The 18,974-nt window shown below is 41.5% G+C and overlaps 1 protein-coding gene across 15 annotated transcripts in view; it reads right to left on the bottom strand.

Annotated features, from left to right (window-relative positions):
* The window catches only part of tns1b (tensin 1b), a 195,152-nt gene that overhangs the window by 154,523 nt on the left and 21,655 nt on the right, over positions 1 to 18,974 (bottom strand). Inside the window, exon 1 of one of the 15 annotated variants that reach the window (XM_085250718.1) lies at positions 11,689 to 12,087. The exons of 13 other annotated variants lie outside the window; for them this stretch is intronic. In XM_085250718.1, coding sequence (XP_085106844.1) covers positions 11,689 to 11,703 — 15 coding nt within the window. In that variant the 5' untranslated portion in view covers positions 11,704 to 12,087. Of the gene's footprint in view, positions 1 to 5,018; positions 5,289 to 11,688; positions 12,088 to 18,974 lie in introns of those variants that run through there. One more of the 15 variants, XM_085250723.1, reaches the window with a different exon arrangement.

Raw genomic sequence — 18,974 nt, 5'->3', positions numbered from 1 at the left:
TCTCTTTGTGTTTTATTCTATGTTTTCCCCAGCCCGTTATGTCTGCGTTCTCCCCGTGCTCTCTCTCCTCCTGTTTGAACCTCTGTGTACTTCCTGCTTTACTTTGCCCATCTCCCATCAGTGTTACGTTCACTCCTGCCGTGTCTTGTTATGATTATCAGTGTCACCTGTGTTCCCCGTGTGCATCCACTTCCCCTGATCATCCCTCATGTGTATTTAGTCTCTGTGTTTCATACAGTCTGTGTCGCGTCGTCTGTGTTCCCACCCTCCGTGTTTCCATGCCTGGTCTGTTGTCTTCCAAGCCATAGCCTCACCATAGTTTGTTCCCAGTTTAGGTTTTTGTTTAGCCACGCCATCCCTGCTGTATTTGCACACCTTGTTTTCAGCCATATTAAAGGCTCGCCTTTTGTTAAAACTCACTCCCGTCTGCTCACTTGTGTACGCACCTGGGTCCATTACACGCATTCTCCACTCGGTCCGTCACAGCGGACCGTGACACATGGTCAGCAGCTTGATTACCATCTGAGAAATGACAGGACAGGAAGCTTTGTTTGTTTACTTCTTTCTTCTTGCCCCCCATGTGTGAAATCAATCCAATGACCTTCCCAATCATAACTGTCAGAGAATGACAGAGCACTGAAGAGTTGTCCAGCAGAGCTTAGCTGTGCTGAAATAAAAGCAGTCACAGCACTGCACACTATGTTCTTGCATAAAGTCATCCTCCACATTATCTGTCAACACACTCTCATGTAACAGTGCATGATGCATAATTTATTTTTTTATAGTCATAACGCCTTCTATATACAGAAACAGAGGAAACTGTATCAAGTTAATGAATTTCTACAAGATACTCAAAGTCTTTTTTACCCCAGTCACATTATTTCACTATAAGGCCACCAAAAATCAAACAGAAACTAAGTGCAGCAGCAGCACCCACTGGTGGTTTTTGAACAAACTGCATCCCTGATTTCTTATCAAGTATTTGTTCAAACGGCGATCGGCCAAAACAATTAAAACCAACGCCCAACTATTGTCCAGGTTCCCCTTTTGCCACCAAAACAGCTCTAACCTGTTGGGGTGTGGACGTCATTGGGGGTATCTGACACTGCTTTGTTTCCAGTGGTTGGACCCTACGTGGATCGGGCTTGTTGTGGTGCAGCCCACAGATGTTCAGTTTGATCTGGGGAGTTTGAAGTCAGGTCAGCTCGGGTTCACGAGCAGGTTTGCGGTGTGGCTGGATGCCCTGTCCTGCTGGAAGTGCTGCACAGATATCCTAGATAGACCTCTCTGCATTGAATCATACCTGTTATTAACCTCTGTCTCTCTTCCACAGCATGTCTTTTATCCTGTCTTCCTTCTCTCACCCCAACCGGTCGCAGCAGATGGCCCGGCCCCTCCCTGAGCCTGGTTCTGCCGGAGGTTTCTTCCTGTTAAAAGGGAGTTTTTCTTTCCCACTGTCGCCAAAGTGCTTGCTCATAGGGGGTCATATGATTGTTGGGTTTTTCTCTGTATCTATGAAGCGCCTTGAGGCGACTTTTGTTGTGATTTGGCGCTATATAAATAAAATTGAATTGAATTGAATATCAAAGTAACATCCAGAAGAATGGCAGCTTTTTGTAACAGGATGAATTATATTACTCATTTCACCTGTTAGTGGTTTTAATGTTGTGGCTGTTTTGTGTAGCCTGGCGATAAATTATAAAGCGGGACTACAGAGACTGAGGGATTGTAATGCAGGAAAGGAAAGAAGGGCAAATTTCTACGACTAATCAGATCACTCAGTTTGTTTTAGTACATCTTTAACCTTGACCATTTCGGTTTCTTTTGTAAAACCAGAGCCAAGAGCGGACAGCGAGACAATTAAGAAGATTAACTGCTGTCGGATCACTGTCCTTGAACCACGTAAAGACGGATAAACAGCTGAGTGAGATCAAAGCTGCCCAGCCTGTTACAACGGGCTCAAAACAAGAGACAGAAGGAAAAAAAGACTGAACTGATAAAAGAAGAAAAAATAAGCAAAGGCTATCAGACATGGATGAAAAAGAGGGCGGAAGAAACAAAAAACCCCTGAAAAAAAAAGAAAAAAAAAAAACAGGGGTCTGTAGTCAGTGATCACATAGATGAAGATAGTAGATAAGCAGGCGGATAAAGGGAGAGTGAATGTGCAAACAGCAGAGGGGTGTGTTCTGTGATCTTGGCCGATGTCCTGACGTGCTACATGAAGGGGAGTTCACTTGTTGACAGACAGAGGAAGAACACACTCCAGCAGGCCACACACACACACACACACACACATGCACGCACGCGCGCGCGCGCACACACACACACACACACCCCTGTGACTCCCATCTGTTGCAAACAATGCAGGCCCGCCGCCCTCCCTTTGAGAACGCTCACATGTGTGTGCACGTTTTTCCTCTGTTCTTTCTGCTGAGAGGAAGGACCGTCCGCCCAACACCAGAACACACCGACCCATGAAAGCAACAATAACACGGCTGCAGTACACGATGTGAGGCATTTCAGGGTGGTCAGGCCTATTCTTTAAAAAACTCTAAGGTTCATTAGTGAAAAGGCCCTTTAAAGCCATAGATGACCCAGGTGACTCCATCTGTTATGTCCCTTATTACATAGCAATACTAATAACAAATAACACTTGCTCGTTTTTCCACTTTCTAACACATCAGCTTTGAGGACCAATTGTTCACTTTCTTTCTGACATGTCCCACCCACTAAAAGGTGTCAGCGTTATTCACCTCACCTGTGAGTGGTGAGGTCGGGGCATGTTAAGGCCAGATTTAATGCTCTTTTTAAGCAGTTATCACATAAATAATAAAATGCATTAGCATTGGTTATCCAAATATCCTCTCCACCTACACAGATTCACCCAAATGCACAGTAAACTTATTTCTACAACTCTCTCTCTGCATTCCTAATACTTGCAATCTCTTCAGAGTATATGACTTGGATTTTTAATAGCAATTACAAATTAATGAAAAGAAACCAACCAAAGCAAAGCCATGAGGATCTGATCTTCCTATTAGAGCCTTTAATATCCTCCAGGGGAAATAAGTAGCAAGCACAGCAAACAAACTGTTCAAATTCACACACACAAAAAAAATCTTGTCATGATAAGAAATTCGTTTTATACTTCTGACCAGAATGAGATAAGATATATTACAGGATCTATTCTGTTCGTAATAAGGTTGGATGATCTGATATCCTCGTGTCGGTGTTGTTCCCACATCATCATAATAAATGTTGTTCCAGGTTCAACATTGCAAGTGACCAATCACATTGTTGTGACGTCCCCCTTTTCTGCCTTTGAAAAATACCGCCTTAAAAAAAATCTACTTCACTTGCGAGAAGAGAAACCGCTTCTGTCCGCCGATCCAGGAACTTGAATTCTTTGGATTTCAGGATACTTTTCTTTAATAAACGGTAAGCATTATACATATTGTCCTTACAGAGGCGGTTTCTTTTCTCGCAATTGAAGTAGATTTTTTGAAGGCGTTTGTTTTTTTCGAGGTCGCGGATGACGTCAGGAGAAGGTGATTGGTCACTTGCAATGTTGAACCTGGAACAACATTATTTATGATGACGAGGGAACACCACCAACACGAGGATATCAGATCGTCCAATAAGCACATCCGCAATTTAAAGATACTGGCTGACAGATAATTTTGACGTCAAATAAGAAAGTCACATAAATCAAAAACTAATAAAATAAGCAGTGCGAGTACAATATTCAAATGAATGTTTCAAATGCAACAAAGGGCTGAGTGTAGCAAGTGGCTGTGTTCATATGAGGATGTGTGAACTAACACACTAAGCAGTGGCTGCTTTTACAGGATTAATGGTTCTATTCATCAACACAGGACCTACAATCAGAGAAAGTGCCATGTCAAGTCAATCTGCTAATATCCTGCTGTTTTGACGTGTCTGTGCCAACGCGCTTATCTCTCCAGCTCATCATACCATGCCAGGCTGCTGAGGATCACACAAATATTAAATTTCCTTTGTCATTTGGCAACTGCAGATCTTAATCACGAGAATAATAAATAACTTCTCATACATCTTCGGTCAAAGGCTGTGAGTCATTAAGTTTAATCAGCGATCACACCCAGTGTTCTCTATAGATGAGCTAAAGCTGCATCTAAATCTGTGGCAAGTTTCCCTTCCTGCAAAGCATGCTCATAATAATAACAAAGACAATGCACTATTGTTTAGAATGCATGATTTTTGCCATGTTCATCACATTAGTTTTCAGTGTGTTTGCTTTTTTAATATTATTTTGCTTTGATCTGCTGGCCATGTTTAGACATTAGGTTAAAGACAAAAAACCCTAACTGGTGCAGTTAAGGCACAAAAAAAACTGCTTGGTTTGGCACAAAAATAAAAAATAAAATAAATGAATAAGAAAAACTACTTACCGTAGGTTATGAAAAGATTGTGGCTGGGGTTACACATGCCCCCTCCTACATTGGACCTTGCACACTGAAAAGTTGGAAATGCCAGCTCTGTCTTTATAATGCAATGACCTGGTCCACAACCTGCCACCTTGAACATACTGTAAAGGTGACAAACTGGCAGCTTTCTAAAGCCTGTATACCTTGACTTGAATATTTTGGAATATCTGTCTCAGTTCATATTATAATCCTTCCAATACTATCCAAGCATTTCAGTCAAAACCACAAATGTAAACCTCGCTGTGGTGCAAGAGGAAATTCAAGAGGGGCACCAGCATCATTAACCTGCACTTTCTTGAAACCATGAGGTGAATTTCAGCAGGTAGACATTTCATTTTGAACCAAACTGACAGACTGACAAAGTGACACTGCTACACCACTAAAGTGTGGTCTTAACCCAGCCCACCTCAGCACTAAGCTATAAGCAGCAGCTAGAGACACCAAAAAAAAAGGTCAACTTCAATATAAAGGTTCCTGCCTCTTAAATTAACAAAATAAGACATCAAAATGATATTTTATTGAAGGTAAATACATCTAAAATACCAGCTGTACCTTGTTTTTGCTTTTCCCTGGCTTCCAGAAAGGAAAGATGCAATAGAAGAAAAATTTTGCCCAACTGAAGACGGTGGCGAGACACCAGCCTAGTCCGCCCATTCTCTCGTGAAAAAACAAAAAAAACAAAAACCTCCTCGCGTCCTCTACCGTATCCTGTATCTCCTTGCTTTGTCTCCCCTCCCTCTCTAGCCTGCCCTTCAAGAGCCGTGTCCAGAGGTGCAAAGACTAGCAGTGTGACCTGGAGAGAATCCCAGAATGGCTTTTCATCCAATCCAAGAAAAGGTACCTTTTTCTAGTGTTTTAAAAAACTGGAGATCCCATAAAGTGCACATTACTCGTAAATGCCTTCTTCGCTCTCTTGTCTAGCATCCCTACAGCATCCCTCCATCTTTCTGTGGATGCTGCAGGATCTGCCATTCAAAGCATGAGGAGGAAAAAGATTAGGAGAGGGGAACTCAGAAGTGGGCGGTGGTGGGATGGGTCAGGCAGAGCAGTCTGGTTAAGAATGAGGCACTTATAGTGATGGAAAAAGGAGGGGGGGGTCTTAAATTTAATGTAGAACAGTGGGGGGATGGCTTGAAGAGAGAAAGAACAATAAATAAGAAATGTGTTGAGTGGACAAGCAGTCCGTCGTCACAGTTTAAATAATGATGTATACTACAAAGCTGGTATGCTCCAGCTGATAATTCAAGCGCTTCATGTTTGAGGTTTGCAGTGAAAGAACCTAAAAAGAATAAAATGAATGCAGTATTTGGACTCAGCGGAGGATGCTGGTGCATTTGGAGCTTTCAGGGTTTTTTTTTTTTTTAAATGAAGACTGGCAGATTCTGACCAATCATAAATGGTGCATGGAGCCTCTGAACCAGTTTGCATCTTGAGTGATTAGTTGGGTGCCTAGCTTTCCTTATTGGATAAAGTGGAAGGCAATTGAAATCAATGGCTCCTAACTTGCTTTACATTTGAGGAAGAGCAAGAAAGTGTGTGCAATTACAAAAGGAGGCTTGTGATTATCCAAATTCTCTGCATTAAATTTGCAATTTCACCCAATTTAATCACTGATCATGAGACAATTTACCATTTAAAGAATTCAGAAAATGGAATAGTTGGCTCTTTATTTGGAAAACCTCCCAACCGCAGCTCACTTTCATTGCTTCCCCTCAGAGAACTCAGAAAAGAAAGACTGACTCTTTGGTGAAAAGGCCATAAGATAGGCCGTTAAGGCCAATTTGGGTATATTCTTAGCTTTTTGTTCCAGCTCTGTGGTTTCTTACAGTCAGCCTTTTCCATAGCCTGCCACAGATTTTTTTTAAAATGTCAAAAAGATGTTGGAAAATGTGAAGATGGTTACACTTTGATATCTGGTGTGCCCATCTGGTATGACTTTAGTCCAGAAATCCCAATTGTTAACAAAAAATAACCCTAAGTAAATGAGGCTGTATGTGTTCAAGGAGTTTATCCTAAAAAATACACTTACACAATAGCAAACCTTTTACACTACAATGAACAACCCCAGGAAGCAACAAACATTTGTACATGTACAAATTAAGAGTCACTTCTTACAATCAAAATAATTTCGCATTGGAACAAGATAACTTTACATGTAAATGAATGCAAAAAACGAGAGTGAAACATGGCAAATATTTAGCAAATTACCAGTAAATGTTGTTGTTAAGCTGTCAGATGTATTTAAGTAAAGCTTAATAATTAAGTTGGACTCTTATCAGTTTGATAGCAGGTAATTATTTAGCTTACCCACATAAATGATTTCCATCAAACCTGCTGAAAAAAGAAACTGTTCAATACCAACCTAACCAAGTCTAACTAATCAGTTCAAGCCTTGATTGTGCTTTGCTGCTGACCCTCGAATTCATCACCTAATGATGAAATGTATGTCACTCAGACTCACGCGGACCCTTGAAGACTTATGTGATAAGTATCCTAGCTCAACTATCCATTAAATTCAAATTCAAATTTTATTTTATTTGTCACGTACACAGTCATACACAGTACGATATGTAGTGAAATGCTTGGACAACTGCTCGTGACCTAAAGAAAACAAAAAAGGAAAAGGCTATGAATAAGATAGGAAATAAATATGAAAAATTAAAAAGGGTCAATTTAACTAGGAAGGAATAAAATATAAATTAAGGTTAAAAATGAAATAACTGTACAACACAAATTAGAATGAAGGGTAAATTTAACTGGGAAGAATAAGATAAAGATAAATATATAAATTAAAGTTGAAAATAAAATAACTGTACAACAAAATACACAATATAGAACTATATAAGAATGTATGAAGAAATATAAATAAATATATACACAATAACAGCAGCGTGATTTAAGTAATGAAGTGAAATTAGCAAGTTAGCTACCTTTCCCCCCCCATTTTTTTTTTTTTTCAACAGATTAGGAGTTTAAAGGTTTGAGTGATATAACCCTACAACTCCCTGCAAAAAATTTTAACACCTCGAGAGTTAAAACTTTCAGGATTTTATGCTCCAGGAGATCAAATTTAATGATTTGTTTCCCTAGTTTACTCACCCATCTCCACTTTCCCAACTTCCCATAGCTAAAGCTGACTTGGACACATTTAGCTTCCTTAAGCATTTCTGACAAGCATTCATTTTAAACATAAATGTCCTGATATATGGACAGATGCTTTGTGTATTATAGAGAAAACAAAACTGCCTGGGGAAACTACAAGACCTCACTGCAAAAATGTCGATATGATGTGTGACGAGCAATTACATTCATGTTTATGCAGCCTAAGACTCAGGGTGTAGAAGAGAGAATACAAATTCTAAGCATATAAATAAAAATGCAAACAAAGCACAAATAAGATTCCAGTTTACTTTGCTGCACAAGCAGTGTGCTTGTTCTGAAGACACTTGCAGATTTCTACAAATTTTAACATTTCAGTTACTGAAACACAAAAGGGACCATTTATGTATCAAAGAAAAATAACATAACCAGAGGTTTCCAATAAGAGCAATACTGCACATTTTCCAGAGCATTTAGCAGATATGTTATTCTTGCAGACACTTTGAGAGTGAAGCTACTGTAAGTTCTCACGTGAAGGAAAGGTCTCACCATTACACCAACCTATCAAGAGCTTTAAGCTTACACAATACTGGCAAAGGGAGAGAAGTTCCAGAGAAGGCGCAGGGACAACACTATGCACACTTCCTGCCTCTCTGCGGGACAAACAATGGGCTGGTTTCACGTCTCAATCTGGCAACGTCAGCTCTGTTGTCCATTCTAGGAAACCAGACAAGAGGTGAGGGAGTGAAGGGTCATTGTTTCTGGGAGAATAAGAGGGGAAGTGGCTGGTCATGGTCTTAATGTGGGAGGGTTCACTGGGATGTTTTACTCACAGCTGGTGGCATCCATTTGTCACTTTAATTTGATATTGTGTATCAGTAAAATGCAGTGGATTTCTAAAAGCACTGATAAAGAAAAACTGTTTTAATGCCATCTGGGTTATACTTTTTTCCACCACTCAGGAATTACGTCATCCCATTTTCCCAGAACATCACATCTAACAATGCTGCGGGGCAACAAAATAACGTCTAGCATATGAACTCAACATTGAAAATGTAGCGTTTTATATTCAATAGGCATCGCCAGTTAGTCGCAGCCTTCTCATGAGACTTATTAAGTGCAGACGCTGCGCTGCAGACTCTTTCATCTTTATTCAATATTTTACATACATTTCAGCTGTCAGTAGTGAGTGCCAGTCTGTGCCCAAGCCTTCACTAAATCATGAAGGCCTTGCTGGTTATACCCAGTATGCACATGACTGCAGTAAGAGACCGTTATTCCTGTAAATACGCCCAGGATTTGTTAGCAATCACTGCATCACTAGAAGGCAGAACAAATCTACAATGAAGTTAACTAATAGCCAATAATACCATTTGCACTGGAGACCCATTTGTTTAAATATTCCACTTCATATTTCTGCCCCCAACAAAGTGGTTGTGATTGATGCTGCAATTACCTCCTGCCCCTCCCATTATTGATCTAAGGCGTTTTTGGGATCGAGAGCTTGGCGGCTTTAAGCACATGGCAGAAAGCCATGAGGGAATTAAGTGAAAGCTAAGCTCATTTCATCTTTTGACATAGCACAGAAACACTCCTCTATCTTAAGTCAGCAGATGGGAGCAGTTTTGGCAAATTAGCAATCATGGAAAATTCATGTGTGGATTGGTGACAGAATGGAAAGCACATGAAAGATGCTGGTTTGAGAAAAGCTATAATCCCAGCTGCTAACCCAAAGCTTCTTTAGGTGGAAGAAAGATTTTAGTTTTTAACCTGCAGGCAACTGATACTACAAATCTGAATCTGTGTACGAGGTGAAATTTGGAAAAATGTTATTGTTTTATGGAATATTTTATTCCATAACACTTTAAAGGTAATTTGTTTGGAAAAAAAATGTCAGTTATGGGTTGTTTTTGGTTGTTTTTTAGGGAATTGGTTTACGGAGGTCCAAATTTACTGGTAGGTTTAGGGTTTACAATGAAATTCATCAGAATTTATCCCATTTTTCCTACATTATTTTAGATGCATACGGCAACTATGAAGCTAATAAATCATAAGTGTACAGGAAGGACTCTCTAGCAACTTCAATCCTTTGTAGGGGAGTAAATTACAAATTCCAAAAAGGAAAGGGTGAGATATTTAACCTTTACTTATCATCTACACGAGCAGCCACCACACATAAAGTACACAAAGTCACCACTTCACCTTTGGAGGAACTATCAGTCTGCCACTGAGCAATCATCAGCTGTCTCATAAAAGCCCAGACGTGGCTGAAATGGACAAGCTGTAGGCCAAGGTGATGAAAGCGGTGAACATCCATTTTTAGAGAGACAGCTCTGTCATACCTCACTTTGAAGTCCTCAGTGTGAAAGTTATTACGGTCTGTGAAGCCATAAAGTAATTACTTCTGCGGACACCTCCACATCAGAGGACAGGACGAAAGAAATGGACGAAGCAAATCAAATCAAATCACTTTTATTGTCACATCACATGCATTTCTGGATGTCTATACTAAATATTTTTCTACGTGTGTGTGTGTGTGTGTGTGTGTGTGTGTGTGTGTGTGTGTGTGTGTGTGTGTGTGTACACATATTTTACAAATTAAATAGAGTAAACAATAAATAATAATAAAGCACAGACCGTCTCTGAGCGAGGTCAAAAAACAGACAGACGGCACAAGGCAAAGTGTTTGTCATAAAAAACATTTTATCAGGTTAAAGTACAGGAACAAAGTACTTCATAACAATGTCGACTTTTTTTAAGTGGACACAAATCAAAAGGGCAGAAACCACCTTTCAACTGCAGCCCAGTCTCACAACTAAACGTGAAACAGAAAAATGTATCTACTTTGTGTGTTCATCGGCAGAAATTATCACATTTTCCAGTCGGTGAACACGAATGTGGAAGTAATGTATTTCAAAAGGAATTTTGAGTCACAAGGACATATTTCTATAGTGAAAGCAGGGAGACTTCACCATGGCAACAAACAAAGAAAAGCTTTAAAAAGCGTGGCAAATCTTGTCATGATCTTTTTCCAAACCTAACCCAGTAATTTTAATGCCTAACCAGTAATAATATTTCTAATAATATATTTTAAAATGATGTGTAAAAATCTTTGGCTTCAAACTTTGGCCTCTAGCATGATCAGTAACACGAATCGCTACAGCTCCAACCTCTCCAACTTCTAAATATAGACATTTTGTTTTCTCTTTTTTCCATTTATTTCATGTTCAAAAGATTAGCGATGAGAGTCCAGGTTGTCTGCCATCCAATGCAATTCATTTATTTTAACAAAAATATACTTGGATCCTTGTCTATTACTTCTTACATTTTAATATTGAGGTATTTTCGAGGGGAGTTTTATATATTTTAACACAGCTGAACTATGTTTCAAACAAAGCTCATAAATACAACACTTTTCACCTCTTACAAGTCCAAGCAATACTGAGCCTGAGACAAATGGAAACAATATAAGCACTGTGACAGTCAGACAGTGTCTTGTCTGTCTCTTTTTATTTCTAAAGCAGAAAGCAGTGCATAAAACAATAGGAAGAGCAGCTGAAACAACACTAGCAGTCACTTTCCGCTGTAAAAATGACATCATCTACAGCACAGAAATCAGCTGTATGTAATTAACCTTGACAGCAAATCAGACTAAACTGAACTTTTTACAGTTATCTGCTTTACAAGTGGAACGAAGGACCCTGTTAACAACAATTTTACAACCTCTAACATTCCATGAGAAACAAAAGCCACGACTCCAGCCAAAAGCAGGATAATGATTAAACCTTTCAGTTTTAAAGTCCTGCATGGACAGTTTGGATCAGCATGAGTCATCCTACTTTTTCACTCAATAAAAATGTTTACAAACTTAACCAAGATGTAATACCACATGTGAAAATTGTTTTTTGTCAGCTCACTTACACAAAGGGGAAAACTGACAACAGAAATCAAAGAGGCCAAAAAATGTCGCAACAATCAGAGTTTGGAACATTGGAAAGTGGTTGAAACAGTAACCTGAAAAAAACAACAGCTTTGATGCTGTGCATGCTAGGGCTGACCTCAACACCAGGAGCAACACCCTGATCACCCACAGTTTAAAATGACATGTTGCAACAGCACTTACCAGCCAGAGGGACATCGCAGTTCACTTTGAAGACACCTGGGCAGTAATTCCCTTTAACAGATCCGTAGCTTATTGAACACCGAGCTAGCTTTTCTGGGATTAACACAGTTCTGTTAGTCCCCCACAAAGTTGGATGCACATACCAAAAAAAAAAAAAAAGAGCCTGACAGTCTGGCCCTTATCCTGACATACTTCCTGAGCTGTATTGTTAGTGCAGGGAGAGGAAACACGCACCGTGGAAAGCCAGTGTCAAGAGATCATAACATGGAAAGTGAGAATACCAGGAGCTATTGTTTGTTCTGATATTTTTTTGCATTTCTTGTAATTTTGCCAAGGTCAGAGGTTAAGATAAAAACAGCCAGAGTTGCTCTCTAATAATCTGTTAGAATCTACAACTTTGACAGATGCTAGCACATTTCAAATCCAGCAAATTATAAAAACTAAAAATTTTACTTCAGAAAAAAAAAAGCTTAAAAATCATATAAAAAGTTCAATTTCTGATTTGTTACTTAAGACTCATCATTATTATTTTTTTGGGGGGGGGGGGGGGGAGCAGTAAGTATAATTTTTTTTTTTTCTCTCTCTTTTAAATGACATCAGAAACAGCAGTATGCGACATTACGTGATGGCAGAGCTTCAGTTCATCCTTTGTCATTTTTTTTTTTTTTTTTTTTTTTTTTTTAATAAATAGGACAGGGGGAATGAATGAGAGAAAGAGGGGGAGAGAAAGAAAGAAAACCAAAGGGGAGAAGAGACGGTGAGAAGGGGGGGGGGAAGAGAGAGAAAAAAAAAAAAAAAAAAAAGAACTCCTGGGTCACCTGTATGGAGAAAAAAAAAAAAACAAACAAAAAAAACAAACAGAGGAGACAGCAAACAACAAAGAGCAACATAATAATAGAGAAAACAAAGCACCGTCACAATAAACTAGCTAGTCATAGATATCAGTATTTACTAAATAATAAACGATATTGTGCAGCACGCAAGATAGACAGCGCACAGTGTGCTTTGAGGTAGCAGCCAAGAAAGCTTTAGTCCGCGTCTGTGAATACCCATGTGTGCATACCTGTGTGGATCAGCATGCTTGCATTCCAAAGGTTTCTCCATGTAATGATCTGCTAGGGAGTGTGGGGGGGCCACAGCCCCGTCCTCCAGGGTGTGAAGCGGGTATGGAGGAGATCAAAACTCCAGACATCTAGAGGCCCCCAGAACACAAGAGACCATGGAAGACCAACAGAGGGGCAGCCGCGCCACTGTTCCAGTAAGAGCTGAGGAGAGTCCCAGATGAGGGCTCGCCCAGCAGCCGCGGCACAGAAGTCAGGGGGAGTTGCAGTGACGCGCCCGTGAGCTCCGCCGGCCCCCAGCTGCGCCTGAGTGACCGAGCCCCAGGCCGAGAGGCCGGGGGCACCCCACCTCCAAAGGGGGCCCGAGCGAGCCCCAGGCCCCGACAAGCGGCCGCCAAGGAGTGAGCCGGTGTGTACCCGGACGCCCACCCCCAGACACAAAGAACCACCAACACACCGACACCTGAGGGAGTCCGCCACCAGCAGGGGAAGTGGTGGTGGGTGGAGATAGGCCTCCAAACCTTGGAGGGCCTGAGGTGTCCCCAGAGAGGTGGCGTCTGATACCCAACCTGACATATAGACACAGACATACAGGCACACACAGACACAAACATCCATTCCCACCCTCATGCTCTCATATGCACTCACTCCACACTCAACCAACGTGGAGACAGACATAAAGAGACGCTGTACACACAATCACACTCCCCAAGCGTACTCTACAAACCGGGTCTAGGTACCCTTGCCCCTGGAGGGGGGAATTGCACCCAGACCCAGGTGGTGTTACCCTTTTCCCTGCGGTGGGGAGAGGCAGACCACCCCGACTCCGCAGCAGCAGGGAGGCCCCACACCCCAGACCGCAGTCGGACGGCCAACTCCTCCTACTAGCCCTCCCGCTCCAGCAGGCCGCAGAGAATGGGGGTGGGAGAAGACTCCAAACCTCCCTCCACCCGCTCATTGTAGTGTTGATGCATATGTGTTCTAAGGTGCAATTAAAACCCAGGAGGGCATGGAGCTACCTGCCATGGAGCAGCAGGTAAGCGCATAGTCCCTCCTGCTAGCCCTCAATGACTAAGTGTATTTAAAATTGAGAGGTGGGCAACGACGTCAGGGGTGAGGTATACACCCTGATGGTAAATTGGACTCCGTGATTGTGCCCACCCCCAAGATCCTATATGTATGTGTAATGAGAGTGTGAATAATGTGAATGTCTAAGTTGTGGGATAAAATTGAGGCAGAGGCAGCCAGAAGGGGACGGGGGGGGGGGGGGGGGGGGGTAGCCTCCTCTGCACCCTGGTGACATACCCCCACTCCAAGGCCCTGCATGTGTGGGTGGTTGTGGAGGAGCGGGAAGAGGGAGGCAGCTGGAGATGGGGAGGGAAGGAAGGGAGGGGCAGGTAACCCCTCCCTGGGGCCAGCTCCCCCGCTGACCCCAGTAGGCACTCCCACCCTCCGCGACCCGCCAGGGAAGGGGGGCCCAGGCCCATCAGACCGGGGCCCAGTGCAGTAGCGCCCTCCGGCTCCACAGAGCCCTGGACAGTCCACCCAACCCCACCCCACCACAGAGAAAACTGCACCCACCCCACCATCCACACATCTTCCAGACTACATAAGACGGTAAACGCCCAGGCTGAGATCTTCCTCCACCTCTCCTGTATCTCCCCCTCCCGCAGAGAGTTCCTGAAGAGAAGAAAGCTCCTGCAAGATGTGACCATCCCCCCCACCAGATGAAGAGCCCCCCAGGCGGCTCGACGCACCGGCGGCACCCTGCTCCAGGGCCGGGCCCCCATGTACCCACCCGCCCACAACCCCGGCAACACACCAACCAGGACCCAAGCCCCCGAGGCCCGGCCCGGGCCCCAGCCCAGAGACGGAGCGCCCCCAGAACCTCACGCCCATCCCGGACCCACCCAGGGGCAGTCAGGTTGCCAGGTCAGTAACCCACGTCCGTCAGCACAGACCCTCCCCTAGCCCCGCTGCACGCAGCCGCGAGGAAACAGTCACCTGAGAGCCAACAGAGCCCCCAACCGGACGTGACCGCTACCCCGGTTTGAGCCCCCCAAGGAAGATGCCTCCGGGGAACCCCCCGACGCCCTAAGCCTGTCCCTACCCCCTCACCAATCACAACAGTGAAGGCGGGACCAAACTATGACCCCCCACCCCCACTAGGTGATGGAGCTGATAAAAGGGGCCCAGAGCAATTGATCTGATGTGGTGGCAGAGGCTGTGTCAAGACTAATGTAATCTAATAGATAATTTCTATATTGGTTAGAATTAAGATTATTTTTATTTTTCCAGTTCATGAGGACTGTTTTCTTGGCTATGCATAGGGCAGTGAAGATCATATGGGCTATATTCTTTTCTGAAGTGACATTATCTAAGCTGCCCAGTAGACACACTAAGGGGGAAGTTGGAATGTTACATTTCAGACACTTTGATAAGTCTTCACATATCTCGCGCCAAAACTTTTGCACTGGTGGACAGAACCAAAGAGCGTGGATGTAATTGTCTGGTGTATTGCCTTGACAGTGTGAGCAGTTGTTGGAAGATGTAAAGCCCATCTTGAACATCCGATGACCTGTATAGTGCACTCTATGAAGTATTTTGTATTGTATTAATTGCAGACTGGGATTTTTAATTAATTTGAAAGTTTTTAAGCAAATCTGAGACCAGAAGTTTTGGTCTAGGTTGACTGATAAATCTGCTTCCCACTTTGCAGTAGGAAGGGATATTGATTCATCTAATTTAGAAAGTGTTCTGTATATTTTAGATAATAATTTGGGGGATTTAAGAGTAAGAAAATGTGCCGCACTTAGTGGTGTTTGTAATTCAACTTGACTGAGGTTAAATTTCTTTTTTACTATGGATTTAATTTGTTGATATTCTAAAAACCTTGTCTTGTTGATCCCATATTGTTCAACTAGTCTGTCAAATGGAATAAATTCTGTTCCCTCTAATATATGTTCTAAGTATTTAATTCCTTTACAACTCCATTCTGGGAAATTAATCATATTATTGTTTTGTAATATGTCAGGGTTATTCCAGATAGGTGTACGTTTGCATGGGATTAATGAAGACTCCGTTATTTTTAGAAACTCCCACCATGCTGTTAGAGAAAAGCTGATGTTGATACTTTTAAAGCATTCATGTCTTTTGATGTTTGAGCTAATAAATGGTAGGTCTGAAATCTCTAGATCCTTGCATAGTGCCTGTTCAACATCTAGCCAGGGCTCAACTAAGAAGGTATGTTTTAACCATTCTGAGATGAACTGAAGCCTGTTGGCTAAGAAGTATTGGTGAAAATTAGGTAGATCTAATCCTCCTCTATCCTTGGTTCTTTGTAGCGTTTTTAAGCTAATATGCAGGGGTTTGTCTTTCCAAAGGAATTTGGAAATATATGAATCCAGAGATCTGAACCAATCTTGTGATGGTTTGTTAGGGATCATCAAAAATAAGTAATTTATTTTTGGCAAGATCATCATTTTTATAGTGGCGACCCTTCCCATGAGTGATATGGGTAAAGATTTCCATCTAGTCAGATCGCCTTCTACTTTCTTTAGAAGTGGGATGTGGTTTAGTTTAGTTAAGTCTGAAAGCTTAGGAGAGACATTAATACCTAAATATTTAATATTTCCGGATTGCAGTGGGGCAGAGGAAGAATTATGGAAGGAGCAGTTAATGGGGAGAACTGTAGATTTTGGCCAGTTAATTGAATAATCTGAAACTCTTGAAAACCAGTTTATTAAAGTAATTACCTCAGAGAGGTTGGTTTGTGTGTTTTGCAGAAAAAGCAACACATCATCCGCATAGAGACTGATTTTATGTTCTATGTTCTTACATTTTATGCCCTTAATTGTTGTAGCCTGTCTAAATGCTGCTGCTAGAGGTTCGATAAAAATTGCAAAAAGTGAAGGGGAGAGTGGGCATCCCTGTCTGGTGCCCCTCAGGAGACAGAAGCTGGAGGATGTCTGGTCATTTGTTCTGATACGAGCCGTTGGGGAATTGTATAATATTCTTATCCAGTTTATGAAAGAGTTTCCAAAACCAAATTTGTGTAAAGTTGCGAATAAAAATTTCCAATTAACTCTGTCAAATGCTTTTTCTGCATCTAGAGATAATATTATGGTTTCGATGTTTTTATCGTATGAGTAGTCTATTAAATTACGTAATCTACGAGTGTTTGTTGAGGAGTGCCGACCTTTTATGAAACCAGTTTGGTCAGGATGAATTAAGAGGGGGGTCATTTTCTCTAATCTCTTTGAGAGAGCTTTGCAGATTATTTTAAGGTCTACATTTAAAAGAGAAATTGGACGATAGCTTGAGGGAAATAAAGGGTCTTTGCCTGGTTTTAGCAGGAGACTAATGTTGGCAGAATTCATATTTGGTGGTAGTCTGCCCTTTTCCTCGATTTCCTGCAACGTGCTGTGGAATACTGGTGCCAAAATTGTCCAGAATTCTTTGTAGAATTCTGCAGGGAAGCCGTCTGGACCTGGAGCAGTAAGTATAACTAACTTAAAGACAAGCTAGCAAAGAATCTCTACATTCCCACAGACAAAAACCTGTATGTCAAAGATGTAGTCACTATGACCTCACTGACTATAAACATGAGCATTTTTGTCACCATCACAAGAAAGTGAGAAACCAAGGACCTTATGGTTCTACAGTGGAGATATAAACCACAATATTTCTGAGTCTTACTGTATACCATGAAGTTATCTTGTATTTTACTCAAAATGGGACCATAAATTACAAAATTAACATCAAGCTGTAGCAACTAAAACTTGAAATCAGAGATAGCATCAGCAAATCAGGAAAACTATTACTGATTTCATTAATTAAAAAAGCAGTGGGGTCATTTTCTCATATATTTTCATACAGTTCAGACTTCTTTTGCAGCCAACAGTTGTCCCCTGTTGGCCATTAGAAAAAACATGCAGGTTCAAGGCACTTAAGCATTGGATGACAAACAAAAAGTTAATTGCATTATCTTCAACAGTAATACTCCCATTCAAAAAAATCCAAATTTACGGCATGTTTTTGACTTTAACAACATTCTACTGAGGCTTCAAACCAGTATACTAAACTACTAAGACCATAAATCAAGACTTAAACTCAACAAGGCTTAATTTTTCAACCAGAGTTGTCACCCACTGCTGGCATTAGAAAGTCTGAAGATTTAAGGCACTTTATATGAAGCTTAAAACGTGTAGGTCAGAAAATTTAAGACATCAATAAACTTCACTAAACAGAAAATCTCATTCAAGACGTCGGTGATACATTTACCTTAGAAACAGCTCTCCTACTGTTTGATACTTTTGTGCAAAGTCCGGCACTCTCGCTTTTAACTAAAAGCCAGCTTCACCCCTTCACACAAATTCTAAAACACATCAACAATTAACCTAACATACTTTTCTCTGAGAACATGCAAAATCCACAGAGAAGGAGCGATAACAGGCGTAAGCATTGCTCCGCCATCTAACAGAGTTTGGAAAACACAGTTCTTATTTAGATTTAATGGGCTTAAAATCAGAGGTGAGCTCTGTGGGGCTAAATCTTTTTGAGATTTCCTTCTTCTTATAGATGGAGAGATTTTTGTGAATCTGGCAAGTTTGATGAATATAAGAATTTTTTAAAAGGGCTAACAGAGGAAAGTGCAAAGCTGAGAAGTGCAATTCTCTGTGGGTACTGTCTATAACATTATGCTGCCCTTTTTCCTTTTTTTCGTGTTACAGGAGGTAGGAAACTCTTCTAAACAGATAAATTAAAGCACTAATGTGCTGGCCGAGGTGAAGAGGTCGGCCCTTTGCGACAGAGTCTTTTCTTAAAGAACTAACTCCAAACTAAACAGCCTTCTCTTTTGTTTTTTTAAAACAGACCCTTAATGGAAACCACCTCAGGCCTGACAGATTCATTGCTACTTGTCCGTGAGTTAGGAGGGGACTCTTAGAAAGCAGAGTATGCAGACTGTGAGCAGCCCGAGTGGCATGGAACATTAACATCTCCCTCCAGTTTCCTTTTCTCTTCTCCACATGACTTTTACAAGCTTTTGAAGAAGAAAGGGAAATTTACTTTGCTGGGGGACCCAGAAAAAAAGAATGCCAGATTCATTCATTAAAGATGTAGACAGCCAAAAAGAAAAAAGAACTTGCTGGGTCTGCTGCAAATTCCTTCCACACTTAGTGGAAGGTACTTAACAATGTTTTAATTGCTTTTAAATGGTTTTGG

The sequence above is a fragment of the Mchenga conophoros genome, linkage group LG16 (genome assembly GCF_057382185.1).
Source record: "Mchenga conophoros isolate Kocher_MC1m ecotype Shallow Benthic linkage group LG16, M_conophoros_male_GT1.1, whole genome shotgun sequence".
Taxonomy (NCBI): domain Eukaryota; kingdom Metazoa; phylum Chordata; class Actinopteri; order Cichliformes; family Cichlidae; genus Mchenga; species Mchenga conophoros.
The sequence above is the reverse complement of the archived record's forward strand: the minus strand, read 5'-3'. Positions and strand labels throughout refer to the sequence as shown.